Consider the following 23,394-nt stretch of genomic DNA (forward strand, 5'->3'; position numbering starts at 1 on the left):
TCAGCATTGTCTCTTCAAATAATGATAAAACTAAGGACACAGTATGCAGAGCTGGGATGATAACTTTACAATCTTTGGCTGAATATAATTGTTATGACTTGATCTGTGAAGACAAAGTGTGAAGCGAGAGCACTGTGGACAATCACAGAATGCATAGCTTTCCTGTTAGAGCATTGCTAACTCACCTTTACCAGCATTACCAGAAGTTGAATTCAGATCCCTCTCCCCAGCCCCAGTACAACTCCATCACCACTGAGACAAGCAAATGCAGCCTGTTATAAGAACATAAGAAATAGGAGCAGGACTAGACCATTTGGCTCTTTAAGTTTGCTCCATGATTCAATACAATCATCACTGATCCTCGGCCTCAATTTCACTCTCCGGCCTGCTCTCCATATCCCTTGATTTCCTGAGAAACCAAAAATTTTTCTATATCTCAGCCTTAAATATATTCAATGATGGCACATTCACAACTCTCTCGGGTAGAGAGGTAGAGAATTCTGAAGATTCACAACCCTTTGAAGAAATTAGACAGAGAAGCTTTTTTTTAATCTATCTAGTCTTTGGTCTCCCTGGAACTCCAAGAATTCTTCACAACCCCAGTAATAACCATTGGCTAGAGTGTCAGAAATGAAAAAAAAAACTGATTTTAGCGGCAGACATAGCCAGATAGAAGCTAAAGCAAATTAACAAATTGCAATGAGAATTCTCAAACTCTTAATGTGGTTTAAATAATCCAATGTGCTCCATAATATCAATATTACTTAAGAGTATAGCATTATACTTCTGCCTATATCCTCAAACACTTCCCCCATCAATTGCTTTCACACCTTGGAAACTGTGTCAATGATTAGTTCTATTCATTTCCCAAACTATTTTCAATTCATCTTTCTGCAAGGTTTTGTATTTTGCTGCATAGCTGTCCTAATAGTGTAGTACTGGTACCTATGGTCATACATGCATCAACATAGACATACCATTTGTCAATAACTTACAAACTACTTCTATAAGGGGTTTTTCAGAAGGCTTTCACACTTTAAGACATCTGTTTAAATGCTTACAATTTAGGTGGATGGTAGTGTAGTGGTAATGTTACTGGACTAGTAATCCAGAGTCAAACAGACTCGAAACGTTAATTTTGTTTCTCTCTCTATAGAAGCTGCCAGACCTGAGATTTTCCAGCATTTTTTTGCCTTTATTTCTTATTTCCACCATCCACAGTATTTTGCTTTTATTCTATATATGGACTAGTAATCCAGAAACCCAGGGTAATGTCCTGGGGACCCGAGTTCGAATCCCACTGTAGCAGATGGTGGAATTTGAATCCAATAAATCTCTGGAATTAAAAATCTAATGATGACCATGAAACCATTGTTAATTATCGTAAAAACCCATCAGGTTCACTAAAGTAGTTTAGGGAAGGAAATCTGTCATCCTTACCTGGTCTGGCCTACATGTGACTCCAGATCCACAGCAATGCGGTTGACTTTTAAATGCCCTCTTAAATGGCCTTGCAAGCCACTCAGTTGTATCAAACTACCACGAAGTCTATAGGGAATGAAACCAAACAGACCACTCTGCATCGGCTGAGGCACCGGAAACGATAATGGCAAACTCAGCCCCGTCAACCCTGCAAAGTTCTCCTTACGAACATCTGGAGGCTTGTGCCAGAATTGGGAGCGCTGTCCCACAGACTAGTCAAACAACAACCTGACAGTCATACTCATGGAATCAGACCTTACGGATAATGTCCCAGATACTTCCACCATCCCTGGGTATGTCCTGTCCCACCAGCAGGACAGACCCAGCAGAGGTGGCAGCACAGTGGTGTACAGTCGGTAGGGAATTGACCTTGGAGTCCTCAACATCAACACCAGACCCATGAAGTCTCATGGCACCAGGTCAAATATGGGCGAGGAAGCCTCCTGCTGATTACCATGTACCTCCCTCCCTCAGCTGATGAATCAGTGCTACTCCATGTTGAACACCGCTTAGAGGAACCACTGAGGGTGGCAAAGGTACAGAATGTACTCTGGGTGGGGGACTTCAATGTCCATCACTAAGAATGGCTCGGTAGCACCACTACTGAGCTGGTTGAGTGCTAAAGGACATAGCTGCTAGACTGGGTCTGCAGCAGGTGGTGAGGGAACCAACAAGAGGGAAAACATACTTGACCTCATGCTCGCCAATCTACCTGCCACAGATGCATCTGTCCGTGGCAGTATCGGTAGGAGTAACCACCACACAGTCCTTGTGGAGATGAAGTCCCGTCTTCACATTGAGGATACTCTCCATTGTGTTGTATGGCACTACCACCGTGTTAAATGGGATAGATTTCGTACAGATTTAGCAGCTCAAGACTGGTCAACCACGAGGCGCTGTGGGCCATCAGCAGCAGCGGAACGGTATTCCACCACTATCTGTAACCTCGTGGCCCGGCATATCTCTTACTGTACTACTACAGAGCCAGAGGATCAACCCTGGTTCAATGAAGAGTGCAGGAGGTCATGCCAGGAGCAGCAACAGGCATACCTAAAAAAAAGATGTCAACCTGGCGAAGCTACAACACAGGACTAACAGCATAAGCAGCATTCGACAGAGTTAAGTGATTCCATAACTAACGAGTCAGATCTAAGCTCTGCAGTCCTGCCACATCGTCGTGAATGGTGGTGGACAATTAAACAACTCACTGGAGGAGGAGGCTCCACAAATATCCCCATCCTCAATGATGGAGGAGCCCAGCACATCAGTGCAAAAGATAAGGCTGAAGCATTTGCAACAATCTTCAGCCAGAAGTGCCAAATGGATGATCCATCTCAGCCTCCTCCGGAAGTCCCCAGCATCACAGATGCCAGTTTTCAGTCAATTCGATTCACTCCACGTGATATCAAGAAACGGCTGAAGGCACTGGATACTGCAAAGGCTGTGGGCGCTGACAATATTCCGGCAATAGTACTGAAGACTTTTGCTCCAGAACTTGCCGCGCCCCTAGCCAAACTGTTCCAGTACGGCTACAACACTGGCATCTACCCAGCAATGTGGAAAATTGCCCAGGCATACCCTGTGCATACAAAGCAGGACAAATCCACTCAGGTAATTACAGCCCCATCAGTCTACTCTCGATCATTAGTAAAGTAATGGAAGGGGCCATCGACAGTGCTGTTAAATGGCGTAAAAGCAGAAAATGCTGGAAAAACTCAGCAGGCCTGGCAGCGCCTGTGGAGAAAAAAACAAAGTTAATGCTTCGAGTCCATATAACTCTTCAGACCTGAAGAGAAGTAGAAATGTGATGGATTTTATACTGTTTAAAAGGGGGTGGAGCAGGTGGAACGAGATAGAAGGTCAAGATAGGTGACAGCTGAGGACAGTCTGACAAATATGTCATGGACACAAGGCAAAGGGAGTGTAAATGGTAGTGGTAAAGAGTAAAGAAGGTGCTGATAGTGGCATAAAGGTAAGATAGCAGAAGGTGTTGATAGCGGAACAAGGGTCAGCGCTCAGTGAAAACAAAACATAAAAACAAGTGACAAATGGCCCTGTGGGGGGAGGGAGGTTTTGGGGAAAAAGGATTTTTAAAAATGAACAAATAAATAAAAGAGTAAAATAAAATTAGAAAAAATAAATAAATAAAAATTGGATTATAAAAGGAGTCAAGAGGGAGGAAGGAGTTCATGGTCTGAAGTTGTTGAACTCAATGTTAAGTCCAGAGGGCTGTAAGGTGCCTAGTCGGAAGACGAGGTGCTGTTCCTCCAGTTTGCGTTGGGCTTCACTGGAACATTGCAGCAGGCCAAGGACAGACATGTGGGCATGAGAGCAGGATGGTGTGTTGAAATGGCAAGTGGCAGGAAGGTCTGGGTTATGCTTGTGGACTGAGCGAAGATGTTACACAAAATGGTCACCCAGCCTGCATTTGGTCACCCCAATGTAGAGGAGACCGCATTGGGAGCAGCGAATGCAGTAGACTAAATTGAAGGAGGTACAAGTGAAGCGCTGCTTCACCTGAAAGGATTGTTTGGGGCCATGGACGATGGGGGGGAGGGCCGTAAACGGGCAGGTGTTGCACCCTCTGTGATTGCATGGGAAGGTGCTGTGGCAAGGGGATGAGGTGTTGGGGGGCGATGGAGGAGTGGACCAGGGTGTCACAGAGGGAATGGTCCCTATGCAATGCTGACAGGGGGTCAAGGGGAGGATGTGTTTAGTAGTATCAAGCAGCACTTGCTTAGAAATAACCTGCTCGCTGACGCTCAGTTTGGGTTCTGCCAGGACCACTGAGCTCCTGACCTCATTATATTCTTGGTTCAAACATGGACAAAAGAGCTGAACTCCCAAGGTGAGGTGGGAGTGACTGCCCTTGACACCAAGGCCCACATTTGACAGAGTGTGGCATCAAGGAGCCCTAGCAAAACTGGAGTCAGTGGGAATCAGGGGGAAAACTCTTCGCTGCTTGGAGTCATACCTATCGCAAAGGAAGATGGTTGTGGTTGTTGGAGGTCAGTTATCTCAGCTCCAGGACAACACTGCAGGAGTTTCTCAGGGTAGCACCCTAGGCCCAGCCATCTTCAACTGCTTCATCAATGACCTTCCTTCCATCATACAGTCAGAAGTGGGGATGTTCGCTGATGATTGCACAATGTTCAGCACCATTCGCGACTCCTCAGATACTGAAGCAGTATATGTCCAAATGCAGCAAGACCTGGACAATATCCAGGCTTGGGCTGAGAAGTGGCAAGTAACATTCGCACCACAAAAGTGTCAGGCAATGACGATCTCCAACAAGAGAGAATCTAACCATCAGTCCTCGACATTCAATGACATTACCATCACTGAATCCTCCACTATAAACATCCTGGGGGTTACCCTTGACCAGAAACTGAACGGGACTAGCTATCTGTATACTGTGGTTACAAGAGCAGGTCAGAGGCTAGGAATCCTGCAGGATGTAATTCATCTCCTGACTCCCCAAAGTCTGTCTATCATTTGCAAGGCACAAGTCAGGAGTGTGTTGGAATACTCTCCACTTGCCTGGATGAGTGCAGCTCCAACAATACTCAAAGCTTGACACCATCCAGGAAAAAGCAGCCCGCTTGATTGGCACCACATCCACAAACATTCACTCCTTCCACCACCGACAAACAGTGGTAGCAGAGAGTACCATATACTAGATGCACTGCAGGAACTCACCCAGGCTCCTTAGATAGTACCTTCCAAATCCATGACTGCTACCATCTAGAACAACAAGGGCAGCAGATGCATGGGAACACCACCACCTGGAAGTTCCCCTCCAAGCCACACACCATCCTGACTTGGAAATATATTGCGCTTCCTTCACTGTCGCTGGGTCAATCCTGGAACTCTGCACCCAACTAACTGTGGGTGTACTTACAGCACATGGACTGCAGCAGTTGAAGAAGGGAACTTGCCACCACCTTCTCAAGGACCATCAGGGGAGGAAATCTGCCATCCTTTCCTTGTCTAGTCTACATGTGGCTTCAGATTGGTGGATAGTGGTTGACTCTAACTGCCCTCTGAAATGGCTTAGCAGGCTACTCAGTTGCATCAAATTGTTGAACCTGTATACATGGACTGCAGGTGTTCGAGAAGGCAGCTCACCACAAGTTTTTCAAAGGCCAAAAAGGCTGTGCAATAAATGATGCCAATGATGCGCACATCTCAAGAATGAATAAAACATATATAATTATTTTCCTCACAGCTGTTAAAATGTCACTGCCTCTCAAAGATTTTCTGGCTTATAGCTCTTCTCCCAAACACAAGATATGTCATTTTTGTGACTATAACATCATGCTAAAGTGATGTAACTTGCATCAGCCTGTGGCTTGTTTGTAATCAAATGATGAAAGTTTGCCAAACACTCTGTGAAGATAATGTCCCTTTAACTGAGTAAAATATAAAACTCTGTGCAGAGTAATGGCCATCAGGGGTGATGTGACATGTGGTGCTGATATTTAGGTTTAATTATGGGCTAGAATACGAAGTTCATTCATACTGTTGAATGATAGTTGCGGTAAATTATCAGCTAAAAGTTTTTTTTCAGTTAGGGAAGGACGGGGATGACTAAACCCTCACTTGATTCTGCAGCAGTGGGTTTTCAGGGGTCAGTCAATCAGTCACTTCAGTAGAAGACAACACTTTAGCAGGTGAAAGTTTGAGCAGTTTATGTGTGTGCATAGAAAGAGCTGTTCTAACTAAAGGGAACAGCTGAGGAAGGAACCAGGGGAAGATCTGGGTGAGTCAGTTGGCACCAAAACTTCCCAGCCTATTTGTTACTTGTATCGCAGGTAGAAAATGGCTTAATTTAAGTGAGACATAAAATCCTACTAAGGGATTTAATTCACCATCAAACCACAAATAATGAAAGCCTTTATTACCTTTTTTTGTCCTGATTCAGCTATAATGTAAAATTACCTGCAATGGTATTGCTGATTTGAAAAAAAAAGCTTTTACTTTCTTGTTGTGTTATATTGTATTTAAAAGTAATATGCTCTTGCAATGATAACCCTGCCTTATCCCTTTCATGTTTTCTTCTTGTTTCTGTCCTCTGTAGAAGACAGTGATTTGTACAATTAATAAAACAAATGGCTATTCCACACATGTAGGCTGTGGTTCCCCATGGTATGGGATATTGGAGGGTATCATTAGCTTGAGCCCAACCCTCCCCTCCTTGACAATATTTCTCAGTGGGAAATCGCTGGATCTTGAGCAGGAAGGCAAAGGCTACTTGATTAACCCCCCTACTCCCAGTCAGAACATGTTGCCAGTTGTAGAACCCCACTCATTAGTGATGGGCTCACTCAGCACAGATCAGTGGCTCATCCTGGACCATGTAGGATCTGCTGATTTAAATAACAACAGTAAGTGCACACACCCACTGACATATTGAAGGAACAATGTTGTTGTCTGGTTTAGTTTTCTCTGTGAGGTAGTATTAATACATGTGGTGCTTAACCCATTAGCTTATGTTTGGGGCTACTGGTTTATAGTGATCGACCTTATAAAATTTAGTTTTGATTACATGTGATTCTGGCAATTTTACTATTGTTTTGGGAATTACATGAGCAGATTCCACTATTATTTCCTGTGAAAACTCCACACAAGTGATCTTGATTGCATTGCTCTTTATTTCCGGCTGGACATGAGTTGAATCCAATTGCAGGGTTTGCAACTTGCTCTCATTGTTTGAACTGGCCTGTTGTAGGCAGCTATATCGAGGGGAAAATCTGAGCATGTTTTGACCCATGCCTGCTGGCCCCCCCTCATCGATTGCCCTACCTTGTTGAAATAAGATCAGTAATTTATATAAAAAAAACATTCCATATGTCTATGCATAATTGAAGGCTTGAGATAAGTGAGGAACATGTGGGTGAGGATTCAAAAAACAAGTCCATTGGTACGTTGCCTAGGCAAACGTCTGGATCAGTCTTAACTGAGATTCATCACCTCTGCCCTCCTATCTTTGCTCACACCCCATCCCACCTAAGTGTACCTCATTGGTCCAGAGCCTATTTTGGAGAGACAAACCTGTTTAGTGGGTTTATAGTGAAGATAGACCTGGATCTTAGCCTCCTTTTGTCAAGCAAGACAGATATTAGTGATTTTTGTTTTGGCCAAATCTCCTCTGCTTCTTTGGGTATTTTAGAACATCTCCACCTGCTATTGCATTAATTCACTACACTCAATTTACATGTTATATAAAAGTTTGTTAAATAATTGCTATTCAGTGATGTTATTGCTGTCTGTTCTGCTTGACTGTATGAGCTTCATTCAAGTGCCAGCTTTATACACCAAAAATAGCTGCACTGTTTACATTAGTAATGGTATTATGTACAGATGCATTTTGGATAGATTTAGTCTGGGATTTGGTATTGGAAAGCTACTTTTTCTGCCTAAATGGGTTTGTAATTGGCATTTATGAGATTCCATTTAGTCCAATTTTGGTTTAAAAAGGCTTGCAGAGTTGATGGTTAGTCAAGTACAGAAGATAGTCTTCCTTTATAAAGATTTTATAAAAAATAATTCCATTTTACTGATGGTGTTAAATGAGGTACTTGGGTTTGCATGAAATAACCTCCACTTATATGGCGGTTTTAACATAAAACTTGACCCACTTTGTTTTCAACATGCCTCTGTGAAGCAATCACAAATCAGGGAAAGAGATTTTCAGGGGATTGAGCCAAAATACAGTCAAAGAAAGTTTTGCGAAGGTCTGCAATGGAGGAGAAAGCAGTGGCAGACAGAGGAGTTTCGAGAAGGAACAAGTACATAAATAAAAATAGGGATTATTGCACTACTTCACCTGATATACCTGGATGTGTCATTTTTGGGACTAATCTGATCACCAACATGTTTTAATGTTTTTTCAGTAAAATGAAATGCATCAAAGACGTGGCTTGACAGGACGTGTGCTGTAAGTAAACACTTGTGTTGTATCGTAAATACCAACCTGTTTTGCAGTTCCTTTTTCCATGACTGATAATCATCACAATCATAAAACTTATCAAATATCTCATTGCCTCACAACCCTAAATAGAGGTAATAAAATAACTGCCGCTGATTATGTCTCTGTAAACAACATATCTCAAAAACTAATGGATGGAGTTCAATAAAAATGTGGTACCTCGATAGTGCATGGCCCAAGGAAGAACTGGTCATTTTTGGCAAAGATGCAGATCCAGGAATTTTTTATAGGATTGATTAACAATTGGAGATGGGGTGAATTGACTTAAAAAAAAATATTTTATGGGTTGTTTTATAATTTTGTTGTTTGATTTAGAATGTTGTGGATTGGCTCAGCTGCTGTAGTAGAATTTGTCACAGTTGGCAAAATGTGAGCAGAATTTTCAGAGCAGGTTGTTGGATGTGGATTGGGCTGAAGTCTCCTCAGTGAGATGGAAGCTCTTAATAAAAAGATTTTTTTTTCTGCTTTGTGTTTATAGAGCATCAGCCAGGCAGGTAAAAGCCTCCACAAGGAAGAACTGTGTGATTGTAATAATGTTGAGTTAACGTGGCGTGGTGGAGGCATGTATTTTACTGAGCGTCCTCTTCATTTGTACTAGTTCTATTCATGTACTCACCCCATGAATAACATAGCCAAGATCACCATACATGATAATGGGGAGAATTCTTTCGCTGTTGGAATATCGAAGTCTTTCTGGAAAATCTTCTTTTTTAAAAACATTTAGATGAGGATGGGCACCTTTTAGAGCCTGGTACACTTTTTCTAACCTTCCTTCTTTAGGTAATAGCATGGCAGTGGGTCCATAATCGAGTAATTCAAAATCAATGTCTTTGAATAAGAAATTGGTGAACCTTGACAGCACAATTTCATTCACTGCTGGCTCTTTCAGCACTGTAGTCATTCCATGATCAGCAGTGATGATAACATTGAGTTTGGATTTCAAGCCATACCTTTCTATATATTGCAGTAAATAACCTACTGTTCTATCCACCTGACGGACCATGTCTTTTCTCTGTTTTGATTCAGGCCCATGTTTGTGGCCGGCCCCATCTGGCTCACCAAAGTAGAGTGAAACAAAATCCAGATCTTCCACAGTGAACCATCCCATTACCATGTTGATGTTTTCTTTCCAGGCTGTTTCATTGTTGTACTTGTACATTGAAGGCTCTACTACTTTCAGGAAAGCACTCTCTCCATCATAGGTGGATTTGGTCCCAGGGAAGTGGACAGAACCTGTTTTTAAACCCTATAGAAATAAAAAAAAAGGGGTAAAGTGTTCTATTAATAATGACTCATTTATATATCTCTACAGTAATGCTGTTTCTCAGAACATATTCATCTGCTGGACTTGCAGTGCAAAGCTGAACTTGAGACCTGGCCTTTGTGTAGGCAGAATAGCAATGTGAGATCCCTTGGAGAAAAGAATTTTGCTGTGTTTTGGGTTGATGCTACCAGGGGTGCATCTTCACTGTGGTGTCGAATTTGGTTTACAAAGTGCTCATAGGATCTTCTAGAATTTCTAAACATACCTGACCTTAAGTTAAATGTTTCGAGAGCAGGGGCTGGATTTTTGTTGGTGGATCCCGAACCTGCCATCAGGAGGAAATATGTAGTTGGGAACCCACACATGCCAGAACCAGGACCCAGAGGGTGATTTTGGGGATGCAGCCAATTAAGTGACCTCCCCTGAGAGCCCTGTCCAATTAAAGACGGAGGGTGCGCTCCAGAGCCTGGAGGACTAATAGAAGGCCCTCCAGCACTGACACATCAGCAGTCCCATGGTCAGAGGTGGGAGCTTCCAATGTAGGTAAGAGAAAGAAAGGGCACCTCAAAGTGCAGGGCACCCTCTGAAGAGCTTTTACTAATTTTTAAAAACAAAGAGGAGATAGCTGCCTGGCCTTTTTATGGAGGGGCCACCCCCATCCACTGGATGGCCAGTGGCCATAACTCTATGGTTATGGTGTGGTTGGGGATAAGGGACTAGGGGGTCTGTTCCTTAGGTGAAACGGACACTCGCTTCCCTGGCTTGCCACTGGGAGGCCTCCATCCAGTGACCATGTTTTGGCCTCGGTGGGGGGCTGGCATGCCAACTGGGAAGTTCCAGTTGGCGTCTGCAGAGTGGCCTTAAAAGTTCCTTTAATTGGTCTAATGGGCTACCTGCCACTGGTGGGCATGTAGGCTTCACCCCCTCTGATCCTGGCTCCATGAACGTTGCTGGGAGGTGGGACAATGGTGGGAGACGAACATACCGACTGGTAGGGAAAATATACAGGCTTGTCTGTCTCCAGTCCCGCCTCTACAACCGTGTGAAAATTCTCTCCATGGTACTTCTCCCATTCCCCCAACCACTCTCTAAGCAGTTAAACTCTACCATCTGGGAGAAGAGTTCTGCATACCTATGGCTACTTTTGTTTACATTCTTCTGGATCTGGCATTTGGAGTGTCAGTCAAGCAGCAGCCAGGCAATGCAAGCTGGATCCCATTCTGGAGCTTCTGGTTTTTCACCAGTAGTTGAAGTATAAAATCAGCTTCATTCAAGGGAAGGTATTTAAAACATTGCCAGAAATATCCAGTTTCACAATGAAAACATTTTCATATATTAAGGATCCATTTCCCTTCCGCATTTTCGACTTTTATGCCTTTAAAGCCATTCTCCGCATAAACAGAAATAAACCATACATTTTAACCCTGCTCTGTAGGTAAAACTTTTCCCCATGAAAAATAATTGGTGCCATAGAAATTGGATTGCACTATGGCCATTTTATAATGTAGGATAAATGTGGTGGGTCGCTTATGTACATATTTTTGTTCCACAGGAGATATGCACTACCCACCATATTGGTAACAGCTCCTGGAAAAGTCACCAGTGCATCTGCCTGAAACAAGGGTTAGGCCCCTTGCATAGGTTTGCAGATGCCTGTTTCAGGCCCCCTTTGCAAAATTTGTTTGTAATTGTCCACAGCACGTCAAATGCAGGCTGGTCAGTATTCACAGGAGCTTGGCAGCCAAACTAGCAATTCTTAAAGACAAGCTAGGGATTGCCACCAGGACATTGTGTTTTAGTTGTTTTTACTTGCCTTATCGTGCAGCCAGGAGACATAGGACCATGCCCCATGGCTCCATGCTAAAGTTGCTGCTGACTATCATTTGTACCCCTCCTTCTCCCATAGATTCAAAATCTTGGAACTCTCTCCCTAACGCTGCTGTGGGTGTCCCTACAGCACATGGGCGCAGCAATTCAAGGAGGCAGCTCACTACCACCTTCTCAAGTACAGTGGGGATGGGCAATAAATCCTGACCCAGCCAGCGACACTCACGTCCCATGAATGAATAAAAAAATAGCTTTAGGTGAAATATTCTAATGTTCTGGTTTACCTGTCGCTGGGCAGTGATCCAGAGGGGCAAACTTCCATTGTCCCAATAGTCATTAACACCCTGTGTCTGGTAATATGACTTTTTCTGTCCAGATGTTGTATTGAACCACATGTTGTGGATCACGCCATGAGCCTCTATGTGCTTTCCTTTAGAGAAAATACATGTTTAGTTTCTTATTTTGTAATTCTGATAGATGTGCCAATCAAGATTCACCATCACTGAGTCAATGTAATGAATATTACCTCTTAGGATCGCAGTACAGTTCTGATACTTACACAGCGATTAACAACATTTACTTCATTTATTTAATAGTGAACCGACATACTTTATTCAAGTTTTCACAGAAGACCTTTGGATGAAAGGTTATTTTTATATTTGCATTATTTTTGTGCAAGGAGAAACATTTTTTACCGAATTGATATGTTCCTGAACATTGGAAAGAGAAATACCTGAGCAATTACTAGTGTTACTCAATCATCCTCTGTGATTTACACTTTCAACTGTTGCCCAGAAGCAGTGTGCAAATTACACTTTGTGCTGCAGTTCCTGACCAGAGCCACTTTGAAGAGACAGTTCTCAGTACGTGTCATTTAGCATATCACTAAAGAAAGAAATTTACACAAAATATCTGATCCAATGTTGTCACAGACTAGCAGTTTGACAAAATTTTACATAAGAGATAATTGAGCGGCATGGCTTGATTGGCACCCCATCCACAAACATTCACTTCCTCCACCATCAATGCACATTGGCAGCAGTGTGTACCATCTACATGATGCACTGTAGAAACTCACCAAGGCTGCTAAGACAGCACCTTCCAAACGCACGACCACTACCATCTAAAAGGACAAAGGCAGCAGACCACCGCCTGGAAGTTCCCCAACAAGCCACTCACCATCCTGACTTGGAAATATATTGTCGTTCCTTCACTGTTGCTGGGTCAAAATCCTGGAACTCTCTCCCTAACAGCACTGTGGGTGTACCTACACCACATGGACTGCAGCGGTTCAAGAAGGCAGCTCACCACCACCTTCACAAGGGCAATTAGGGATGGGCAATAATTGCTGGCCTAGCCAGCGAGGTCCGCAGCTCATGAATGAATAAAAAAAAAGTACCTTTTTAAGATTATGGAGAATTGTATTAAAAAACCCTCCCCATTCAATTGCACTGTGGTTATGATCTGTGATGGTACTGTGATTTTTTTTTTTTGTACAGTTATGCATAGCTGGCATAAATGGCATTGAATGCCATTGAATTCTGTGTCATAAATTTTCTATGTTTCAATAACCACCAATTAAACTTAACAGGTAACAACGTCCTGGAAACTAGAAATTTTTTTTTTTAAAAAAGAAAGGATTTTACAGGGAATTTCAAAAGAGTTTACCAAAGGGAAAAAAGGGCTAAGTGGGAATCTGAATTAATGTATTAAAACAGATGACCAATATTCATTTAGACTATACTGGTATTCTTCAGGATGAACCCAATATTGGTAATGTATTATGCTGTATTCTTCTCTTTCTTTGCCTAACATTTGCCTGACATTGGAAGACACAGGTTTCAGGGAAGAAGAAACTTTCTCTCTATGCTTTTTACAGTGGAATTGTTAAATCTATTTTTTATGCTCGCAGGTGTAAAGGAATTCCTCCCTGCGCTGTCAAAACCATGTGAAGCTTTTAGCAATTCGGCAGGAATGATTAAGAAAGAAAATTGATCCTGAGTAACTCTAAGGCTGAAATTATGGTTTACAAATATGCATTTTGATCCTTTACAATTGGTAACACGGATAATAAATTTACAGAAAATGGGAATGATTTTACATTTGGGCAGTGGGGTTGGGGAGTCAATTACGCTAAATAAGAGTTTATTTTATCCAAGTTGATTTTAAATGTTTCCCTACTATTTAAAATGAACAAGACTATCTGTATTACCACAGCAATCTGCTCTTTGATTGTGGTTGTGGTAATACAAGTGACATTGAAGAGGAGTTCGTAAGAAAGCTGTCTGTGAGGTAAGGGAAGTAAGGAATTGGATTTACAGATTTGATGCTGAGTAGGTAATGAAGGACAATATACATGAGTGCTAAAATTACTATGATTGCCCAGTGAGCAGAATGTAGTGTCAAAGGCATATTTAGGTGTTACTTGACTAGTCACAGAAAGCATAATTGGAAAGGGAAACAGAATTAGATGATAGATTTTCAGTATAAGTAAAGAGAAATGTTGTACTTGAGTAATAACTTGTTATGGCACAGCTGATGGTAAACGCTGAGTTGTTCAAATCCCAAAGGGAAACTTGAGACAACTGCCACAACTTGTTTTGTAATTTGTATAAATTTCAAAATGTGTGCCTTGAATTCAGTAGTAATAAGACCACCAAGTCTTATAGGTTTTAACAAAACTAGATTAAACATTTATTAACGAAAAATGATTTTTAAGCATAAACGTAGGTCTACAAATTACTACTATAATAACTTCTTAATCTGACTCCCAGTTACACTTTGGTTAAGGCAACAGTAAGACGCATAGATTTTAAAAGACCCAGGCAAGGTGACACACAATGCCCTGAACCAGTTGAATTCAAATTCTTAACTTCAGTTCTGTGAAGATAACACATAGAGGCATAGATGCTGAAGGCTTTTCACACTTGTTAGATTTTAAAAATGCCTACCTATTACACATAGTCTTCGCCCCCTTACACATATTTTCCCCTTTGAATGCAAATACCCATTGTTTCACTTTGTCTTTGGACTTTACCTTTCTGATAATAAAAATCTCTCAAAGCAGTAAGTTTTATCAGTAATCTTTGGAAAAAATAAACACACTGTTTCTAAACTTCACCTGGCTAGGTGACACATTTCACTCCTTTGAAAACAATCCAGTTTGGTTTATTTAAGAATGCAAATGACCTTTTACACCTTACATTCTAAATGTCCCCTATGTTTACCACGTTTACGTCAAAGCCTTCAGACCAGTTGCCTTTAATCCAATTAAGTCACTCTCTCTCTCTCTCTCTCTCACACGCACACACACATACATATAGGGCAGAATTTTGCCCTTGACGGTGGTGCTCGGCGGGGGTGGTCAGGAAGCCGACCGCCGCCCGAGATCACCACCGCACCACGATTTTATGCGGGCTGGCCAATTAAGTCTCGCCCAGCGTGGAGCGGCAGCACTGATCTGCCTCAGGGAGATGAAGCGCTGTTTAAAAAAAACTAACAAAGAAAATAAAAATGTCATAAAACATATTCCCCTTATGACACGAGCGGGGAACATGTCTTTAATTCAAGTGTAACATTTTTATTTTATTTTCATTTGCTTTAGGAAACCCCATTCCACCCGCGGATAAGGTTTCCTTAAAAGTGCAAAGGCCGCTTGGCGTTTTCACCTTCCCGCCAACCGCAAGGTTGGACGAGCAGCGTAAATTTGAATTTAATTACTTTTTTTAATGGCCTTAATAGGCCTTTTAATTGTCGGCGGGCACATTGCCAGCTGCGGCGCGCGCCCGCCGAATGATATATCGCGGGACTATGCGATGACGTCGGGATGCTCGCCCGACATCATCGTGCGTCGTTTTACTCTCGGCCAGGCTGGGTGCGCGCCTGCCCGCCGAGCTCAATATTCTGCCCATAAATACAGATACAACTATTTTATAATAGAATCCAATAGCAGTATTATATCTTCCTGACAACTAACAAATGTTAAGTAGAAGCTACAGGAAATATCCAATGATATCTATAATTAAAATCTAATTATGTGCAGGATTTTTTTTTGCTCGGCGTGTGGGCATGGCCTGACACGTCCGAGTGTAAAATAGCGCGCGATGACATCGGGTGAGTGTCCCAATGTCATTGTGCACTCGTGCAATATTTCGGTTGCTGGGCGCATGCGAGAGTGCGCAGTGTGCCCGCTGACAGTTAAGAGGCTTATTAAGGCCATTAATGTATTAATTAACCTCGATTTTTCACTGCCCGTCCAACGGGTGAATCAGCCAGGTGGCCTTTGGATTTTTGAGGAAACCTCATCCAAGGGCGGGATGAGGTTTCTGGTATTAATCAAAAAAATAAAAATGTTTGGGCAGAATCTTTATAATCTATATGTTTAGGTGAGTGAGTACGATATGTAGACATTTTTTTCTGCATTTTAAAATCTTTATTTGACGGTCTTAAATTCTTCAGCTCCCCAAGGCAGCTCTCTGCCTTCAGGGAGTTTTCATTCCACGCTCCCCACGCTCCCCTCGCTCCCGCGCTGACTTCAGCGCTCGCCCTCCTCCCGCCTCCACCCCGGCACCACTCAGTGCGTATTTCAAAGTGGCTGGCTGTTAATTGGCCAGCCAGCGTGAAATCGCGGTCAGGGGCATGTCGCAGACGGTGGTCTGTTTCCCGTTCACTCCCAGGCCAGCCCATTGCACCCACCCAGCGACCTCAAAATTCTGCCCTATATATCGTTAACATATTAATGTGGGTCCTTTTGCTGCATAACAATTAGATAATTTCAATACTATTCATCAATCAATACACCAATCTAGTTAGTCATTTAATAGGTGTAGATACACTGGAAGGAAACTGATTCAAAAGAGGACTTACCTGTTAGCATTGTGAAATGAGATGGAGAGGTTATTGTAACGAAGGGGGGTGTAATATATTTTGCTTTTACACCTTCTTTGACTAAATTTTGCAAATTTGGAGTTTCAACATCTTGATCATAATCCCAACGAAAACCATCAAAAGAAATGAGTAGCAGTTTGTTATGACTCTTCCTTCCACCTCCAAAGGGAGGAAGACTGTGTGTTAGCGATAACAAAAGACTCAAGGATAGGAGAGAATACATTCTCATGGCTTCTACCAGCTACTGCAGCAACTAGGAAGAAAAGATGCATATGTTGACCAACAGCAAGTAGAGTTTATATAGCATTAGCTTATCTCAGAATAAATCTTTATAATAGAAAAATATTTCAAAAAAAGCCAGCTTACAGTTTTCACTTTGGGCTCGCTCCACTGGATATCAGAGCCCTGTAATCTATGCTACGTGGTATTTATTCTCTGCGAAGGGGAGTCTGATATCTTATCCCTGCAATAACAGGAAAATTATCTGAGAAATAATAAAGGTTAGATCTACTTGAGCAAACTTACAAGCCATTTAGTAATATTCTAGAACAAGACTTAAATATTTATAAATGCCAGGTTGGACAGCTTCAAAACAAACTAGAATGTAAGCATTTCATAGGATTCTCACCCCTCACCAGGTGCAATTTGCTTTAGGTTTGTTCTCATACTTGATTTAGCAATGAGTCAGTCCTGAGGATACTGGTATGTGCAACAGATGTGGCTATGTAAATGAATAAGGCAGGAAATGGTTAGGTGGGAGCAATATTTGCTCCATTGTATATTCACTTTAGAATGAAAGAAATTCTCCAGATTGTAATAGGAGCATCTCATTCCTAGGGCAGGATTTTCCGTATTGTTGGGGGGTGGGGGGGTAGTGGAGAGAGCGTGTGCGGGTGGGCGCGGACCCGATCGGCGCCCTTGATCGGGTCCGCGCTGCCATTTTACGCGGGTGGGCCAATTAAGGCCCACCCAGCGTATTCGCCGACTCCTGTGGATGGCGGGAGTGTGCGGGTGGTGGCGGGAATGCACAGACCTCTGGGTCCAATGGCGACCTGGCAGTCTGTTTAAAAGAAGGCTTGGCAGCCTTTTGTAGGCTGGTGACAATGGCCAATTCGAGGGCTCACCACAGAGGGTCGGTTGAGCAGGCCAGGCTGGAGGGAAGGGCAGAGGAGCAGGCCAGGCTGCAGGGTCTGCCACAGGAGCAGGGCAGGCTGCAGGGTAGGGCCAATGCACCCCTTGCTTTTCAGATGAATGCCTTGCTGCCCTCCTCGAGGAGGTGGCAGCATAGTGGGAGGGATTCCTCCCCCAGGATGGGAGGAGGAGGGCCACCCACATGACGAAGTGTGCCTGGGAGGAGATGCCGGAGGTGTTGAGCTCCCGCGACATGGTGCGGCACACCTGGATCCAGTGCCGTAAGCGCTTCAACGATTTGCGCTCTGGCAGGGTGAGTACCATGTTGGCATTGGGCATTTAACCCAGCAGGTAGCCTTACCCTCTGAGGCCCCCCCCACCCACCCCAAGTCTTGCTGTTGTGTATTCCCGTACCTTGTTTCTCCTGCCCAAGTGCATCACCTCACACTTATCCACATTAAATTCCATTTGGCATTCATCAGCCCATCTGACCAGCCCGTCTGTATCCGCCTATATTGTTTGGGCCTTCTCCTGACTATTTGCCACTGCACCAATGTTCGTGTCCATTGGTTCTGGAAGGTTGAGTGCATAATGAGCCTGGGGGAAAGGGATGAAGTGTGTCACTGTGTGGACGCTAACTGATCCACTGTCCTTGTTGTTAATTTCAGCACCATCAGAGCATGGCCGGCAGGAGGAACTGCAGATGTCCCCTCTCACACCTGAGGGGCCTCAACTGTCACTTGCATCACACCATTTCAGCGAGGCAGGCACAAGCACAGATACTAGCACCTCGATGGGCATTGGAACATCGGTTAGTGTCCCAGGGCACAGTGGAGAGGGCACTTCACATTCCCTGGAGGAGATGGCAGAGACAGAGAGTGCCAATGGCGCCAGCAGCCAGAGGACTGCAGGGGACCAGGCACATGCTGAGTCGGGCCGTGATGATGTGCCTCTGGAGTCATCCACGACACAGCAGCTGCAGGAAATGCGGCCGGGTGTGTGGGAACATCTGGGAGTGATACATGAGACGATGCTTCGCTTGGTGTCCGTGGTGGAGGAATCCACGTGGAGCATCACCGGTGCAATGAGCTTCATGGCAGAGCGTCATGCTTCCTCCATGGAGAGAGTGGCGACTCTCCTGGAGAGGGGCTTCCAGGAGAACAAGCAGCTTCTCCTGGGGTTACGCTCAGACCTGCAAGCCCTCACAGAACCAGTGGCCACAGCTGGTCAGTGCCAACGTGGGAGTTGGTCTGGGCACCAAGTTTCCCAGCTTGTTGCCCATCCATCCAAGGTGAGCAGGGAGGTCTGAGGTGAGCTCACGTTGGTGCAGCAGCTGCCTGTCGTATCCGCGGGCTCCTCTCACGGTGCTGTGGATAAGGGCATCAGCTGCTCCACCCCTCTCCCAGTGACCACTTCATCGGGTGAGGCTGCGACGACTGGGGAGATGCCAGCTGTGCACATTACAGGCTCCACAGGCCAAAGGACGACCGCCAAGGTAATCGAGGCCAACAGGACAGCAGAGTCAGCAGGCTGGCTCAGATGCCACTCCGAGCGATGAGGCAGCACCAAGACATAGCACCTGGAAACGAATGTGTAAGGCACCTTAGGCACACCACGGGTTTTTCACTGGTGCTTTGTGTTGGCCTGAGATTAGGTCCTTATAATTTATTTTTGCTTGCTTACAGTATTGTTTTGCAATTGGGAGAACATCTGATGTTAAAATTAAAAATCAGATGTGTGACCATGGCTGGGGGTGGCTCATTTGTTCTGCAATTGTATGTTTAAAAGAAATGTCACGATGTTTGTTTGGACATTCAAATTTATGTCCAAAGCCCTTAGTTCCTGCTGATGACCTGACAGATTTTGCACTTAGGTGCCGAGTATGGATGTGCCAGGCAAGGCTGGTTCTGCTGATCCATTTATGTTGTGCTAGCCGAAGGTTCCTTGGATTAAAGCTTCCCGGGTGTCCCTGCCTCCTTGGTATAGCCCCGGGTCAGTGTTTACCCCCTCATCATTCCCCTGTGCTTCCTCATCCTCAGAATCAGTGCTGGACTCATCGTGTGCAGCCGCATCCACTGCGTCAACGTTTTCATCGTCCACTGCGTCCCCCCTTTCCAGCGCAAGATTATGCAGAGCGCAGCATGCAACCACTATCACCGGGACACGATCTGGGGGGTACTGGAGTCTGCCCCCGAGCAGTCCAGGCATCGTAAGCGCATCTTGAGAAGACCGATGGCTCTTTCCACCACAGCCCTTGTGGAGGCGTGGCTCCTATTGTACCGCTGCTTAGCTTATATTGGATGGCGGAGAGGCCTCATGAGCCACCTTCTGAGGGGATAGCCCGTGTCACCCAGCAGCCAACCATCCAGCCGAGCTGGAGCACTGACGAGCCCCGGCACCTGGGAGTGTCTGAGGATGTAGGCATCGTGGGAGCCGCCTGGGTACCTTGCACAGACTTGCAGAATCTGCATCCTGTGATCACACACTATCTGCACGTTCATAGAGTGGAAGCCCTTCCTGTTGACGAAGGCACCGGGCTCACCTGCTGGTGCCTTGATGGCCACATGTGTACAGTCTATAGCACCCTGGATGCTGGGGAAGCCAGCAATAGCCGCGAAGCCTCTGGCTCACTGTGCCTGACTTGCCTGGTCCCAGGAAGTGGATGAAGGACAATGCCCATCTGAACAGAGCATCTGTGACCTGCTTGACACAAGTGTGCACAGCTGATTGGGAGACACCGCAAAGATCACCCACCGAGCCCTGGAAGGAGCCAGAGGCATAGAAGTGGAGGGCAACTATGACCTTCAGAGCCACTGGCATGGGGTGTCCACCCACACAGTTAGGGGAGATCTCAGGGCCAATCATCTGACTGATGTAGTTGACTGTCTTCTTTGACAGTCGGAGCCTCCTTTGGCGCTGCACCTCAGACATATTGCGTTGGCTGCTTCGCTTCCTGTGTACCCTGGGCCTGCCCCCCTCACGTCAAACTGAAAATTCTGACCCTAGTTTGCTATAGACGAGGAATAGCATGAAAGTCGTGTCTAAAATATCATTCTCGTTTTTCCTTTTCGATTTACTTCTTGGAATCTTCCAGGAATATATAGAGGCAACCTTGGAAAGTAAATGATTTTCTTACAAAAATGGATTACTAAGTAGCAAGCAATAGGGTCAAGGGGTATATACATCAGAAAATCTATCTATCCTACTATTTCTTGACTCTTGTTCCCTGCGACTACCACCCCCCTCGCCCCAAAATCCTGATCTCCCAACTCCGTCCTCCTGAGTCCTGATTCCTTTTTTCAATGATGCTGGGGAATCTCTAACCTCCACCATCCAGGTCCCATTCAGTCGTCTCTTTGTAAACCTGTTGGCAGTTATCCCTCGGGACTGCTCTGATCTGGGACACTAAAGTCATCAATGAAATGCTTTAAACAAAAGGCATTAGTCCCTTCCACTTTCTGATACCTTAGTGCTCCTGCAGTTCATCTGTTGTTTCTCCATTTCCCCTGTCCCATGAAAACCCACATTTGTGTCAATTGCCCGCCCCTTAGTGTGCTACCAGTCCTAACTCAGCCCATCCGCCCCCCTTTATCAACTGGTTCTGTGTCTGGTCATTCCCTGGGCAGCGGCCAGTTCCCTGTGGCCAGAGAAACGTTTCAGGTCAATGACCTCTCATCGGAACAGGAAGATGTTAAAAATTAACAGCTGTTATGCAAATACAGTGCCAGAGAAAAGTACACAAGGAAAAGGACAAAGGGAAGAGATCTGCGATAGGGAGAGATCTGCGATAAAGAGAGGACAGAGGTGATTACATAAAGGCGTGTGATGCAAAAGATGATGATAATAGGGCAAGTATGAAAAGAAAAGACCAAGTGTAAGTGGGAGAGCTGTAAGTGTTTACAGCAGAGGTCGGGGGTGGTGGGGCAAGGTGGATGAATGGAAAATGTGGCAAAGAGAAAACTTGCACAATCCAAGAATGTGGCAGAAGAGAGGTAGAGGTAGATCCCAGAGGTGCAGGACACCCCATCAGCCATGCGCCGACAAATGACCTAATGCGCCAATCCATGCCACCTCCACTCCCAGTGGCACTAGTGCAGCTCTTCTCCTTGGCTGTGTACTTGTTTAAAAGTAAGGTTGGTGGATGGTGGGTGGGGGGGAAACATGGAGAGGAAATGTTCCGCTCGACAAATTTGGCCCATGGATTGTGCATTTGACACCTTTTACTAGTGCTGGTGCAAGCACTTCCCAAAATGCCAGTGTATTTCCATTTTCATTGTGCTGTCATGTATCTGGCTCGTTTATTGTTATCATTAAAAGGACTGGCTGATTTGTTTCTACTTCTTTGTTGTCGGTGAAAGAATTCCCCAAAAGCAGCAGCAACAACACCTGGCCACCTGGAAGTGAAAATCTCACCACTATTGCAATTATTCACAATCAGCTCAGTTGGACCTTTACCTAAAGCTGCGTTATAGGCTTTATCTGACTTTCATTACAATATCAATGTATGCTTATGTCTCACGCGTACTTTCTGAAGACAATAGGCAGAATTTTCCCCTCAGCGGGAGAAAAATAGTGCGTGATGATGTCAGGCGAGCGCCCGATGTCATTGCGCACTCTCACGATATTTCATTTGGCAGGCATGCGCAAGAGGCAGCAGCGCGCCCACCAACAATTAAGAGGCCCATTAAGGCCCTTAAACAATTAATTAAATGGAATCTTTTGCTGCCCGTCCAACTGTTCGGCTGGCAGGCGGGCGAATGGGCCAAGCGGCCTTTGCGTTTTTTGCGAAACTTCATCCACGGGCGGGATGAGGTTTCAACTAGTGATTTAAAAAAATAAGACTTTCGAAAGACAGAGTCACATGAGGGGACATGCTTGCTTTACTTTTCAATTGTTTATTTTTCGTGTTAAAAACCTTCAGCTCCCTGAGGCAGCTCTGTGCCTTCAGGGAGCTTTCTCCGAGCGCACTCCTGCGCATGCGCTGACTTCAGCGCTCGCCCTCCTCCCGCCCCCACCCAGGCAGCGCTGAGCGTTGTAGCGCGCGATTCACGCAGGCTGGTCGTTAATTGGCCAGCCAGCGTGAAATTGCAGTCGGGGCCCGATCGCGGGCGGCGGGAGGCTTTTGCAGCCGCTCCCAGGCCTGTCTGCCACAGTAAAAATCCTGCCCAGTGTGTGTCCTCCATGCAGTATCGTGTATTGGATAAGCTTGGTCTAGATCACTTGGTCTGATTTATATTCACTATTCCACAAGTAGTTCCACCCATTCTCAAATTTGAATTCCCAAATCTCCCTTCATCTCAGATAAAGGAGGTCACTGTTCCTCTTTGGATCTGATACCTCTTTATGTTCTGAGAGCTGTAGGATTTTTACCAACCAAGTCTCCATTCTAGAGTGGGGATCTTGGGCAGCTGTCTTCCACGAAAGAGATTTGTTACTGCGTGTTTGCAGATATTTAAAGAAGTTTGGTAACAATTCCGCAAATGACTAGAAGAGAAAGCTTGCACCCCAAAATCACTTTGAGAGTGACGCCATTCTCTTTCCAGGTTTTAAGATAGAAGGACATCCCAGAGAACCCAGAGAGCCTCAGCGGGTTTTTTTGTTTTTGTTTCAGTTTTCCAGCATCTGCGGCATTTTGCCTTTATTTTAACCCAGAGAGCCTAATTGTTCCACAGTGAGGTTTGGTTTATTCTATCCTCCCTCCGCTCTTTAACCTTGGTGCTATACTGCACTATGGATTTTCATGTTTTCATTTAAGTATCTCACATTTAAAAAAGCAATCTACTGAGCCAGCTTCTGTACAGGGATTAATGCA

At 44.7% G+C, this 23,394-nt stretch overlaps 1 protein-coding gene across 1 annotated transcript in view; it reads right to left on the reverse strand.

Annotated features, from left to right (window-relative positions):
- The window catches only part of LOC144667642 (ectonucleotide pyrophosphatase/phosphodiesterase family member 7-like), a 48,864-nt gene that overhangs the window by 11,135 nt on the left and 14,335 nt on the right, over positions 1-23,394 (reverse strand). Inside the window, exons 2-4 of the mRNA XM_078529117.1 lie at positions 16,431-16,610; positions 11,849-11,994; positions 9,090-9,719 (exon numbers count right to left, since the gene is read on the reverse strand). Of these exons, the coding sequence (XP_078385243.1) occupies positions 9,090-9,719; positions 11,849-11,994; positions 16,431-16,610 (956 nt within the window). The remainder of the gene's footprint in view (positions 1-9,089; positions 9,720-11,848; positions 11,995-16,430; positions 16,611-23,394) is intronic.

The sequence above is a fragment of the Cetorhinus maximus genome, chromosome 24 (genome assembly GCF_964194155.1).
Source record: "Cetorhinus maximus chromosome 24, sCetMax3.hap1.1, whole genome shotgun sequence".
Taxonomy (NCBI): domain Eukaryota; kingdom Metazoa; phylum Chordata; class Chondrichthyes; order Lamniformes; family Cetorhinidae; genus Cetorhinus; species Cetorhinus maximus.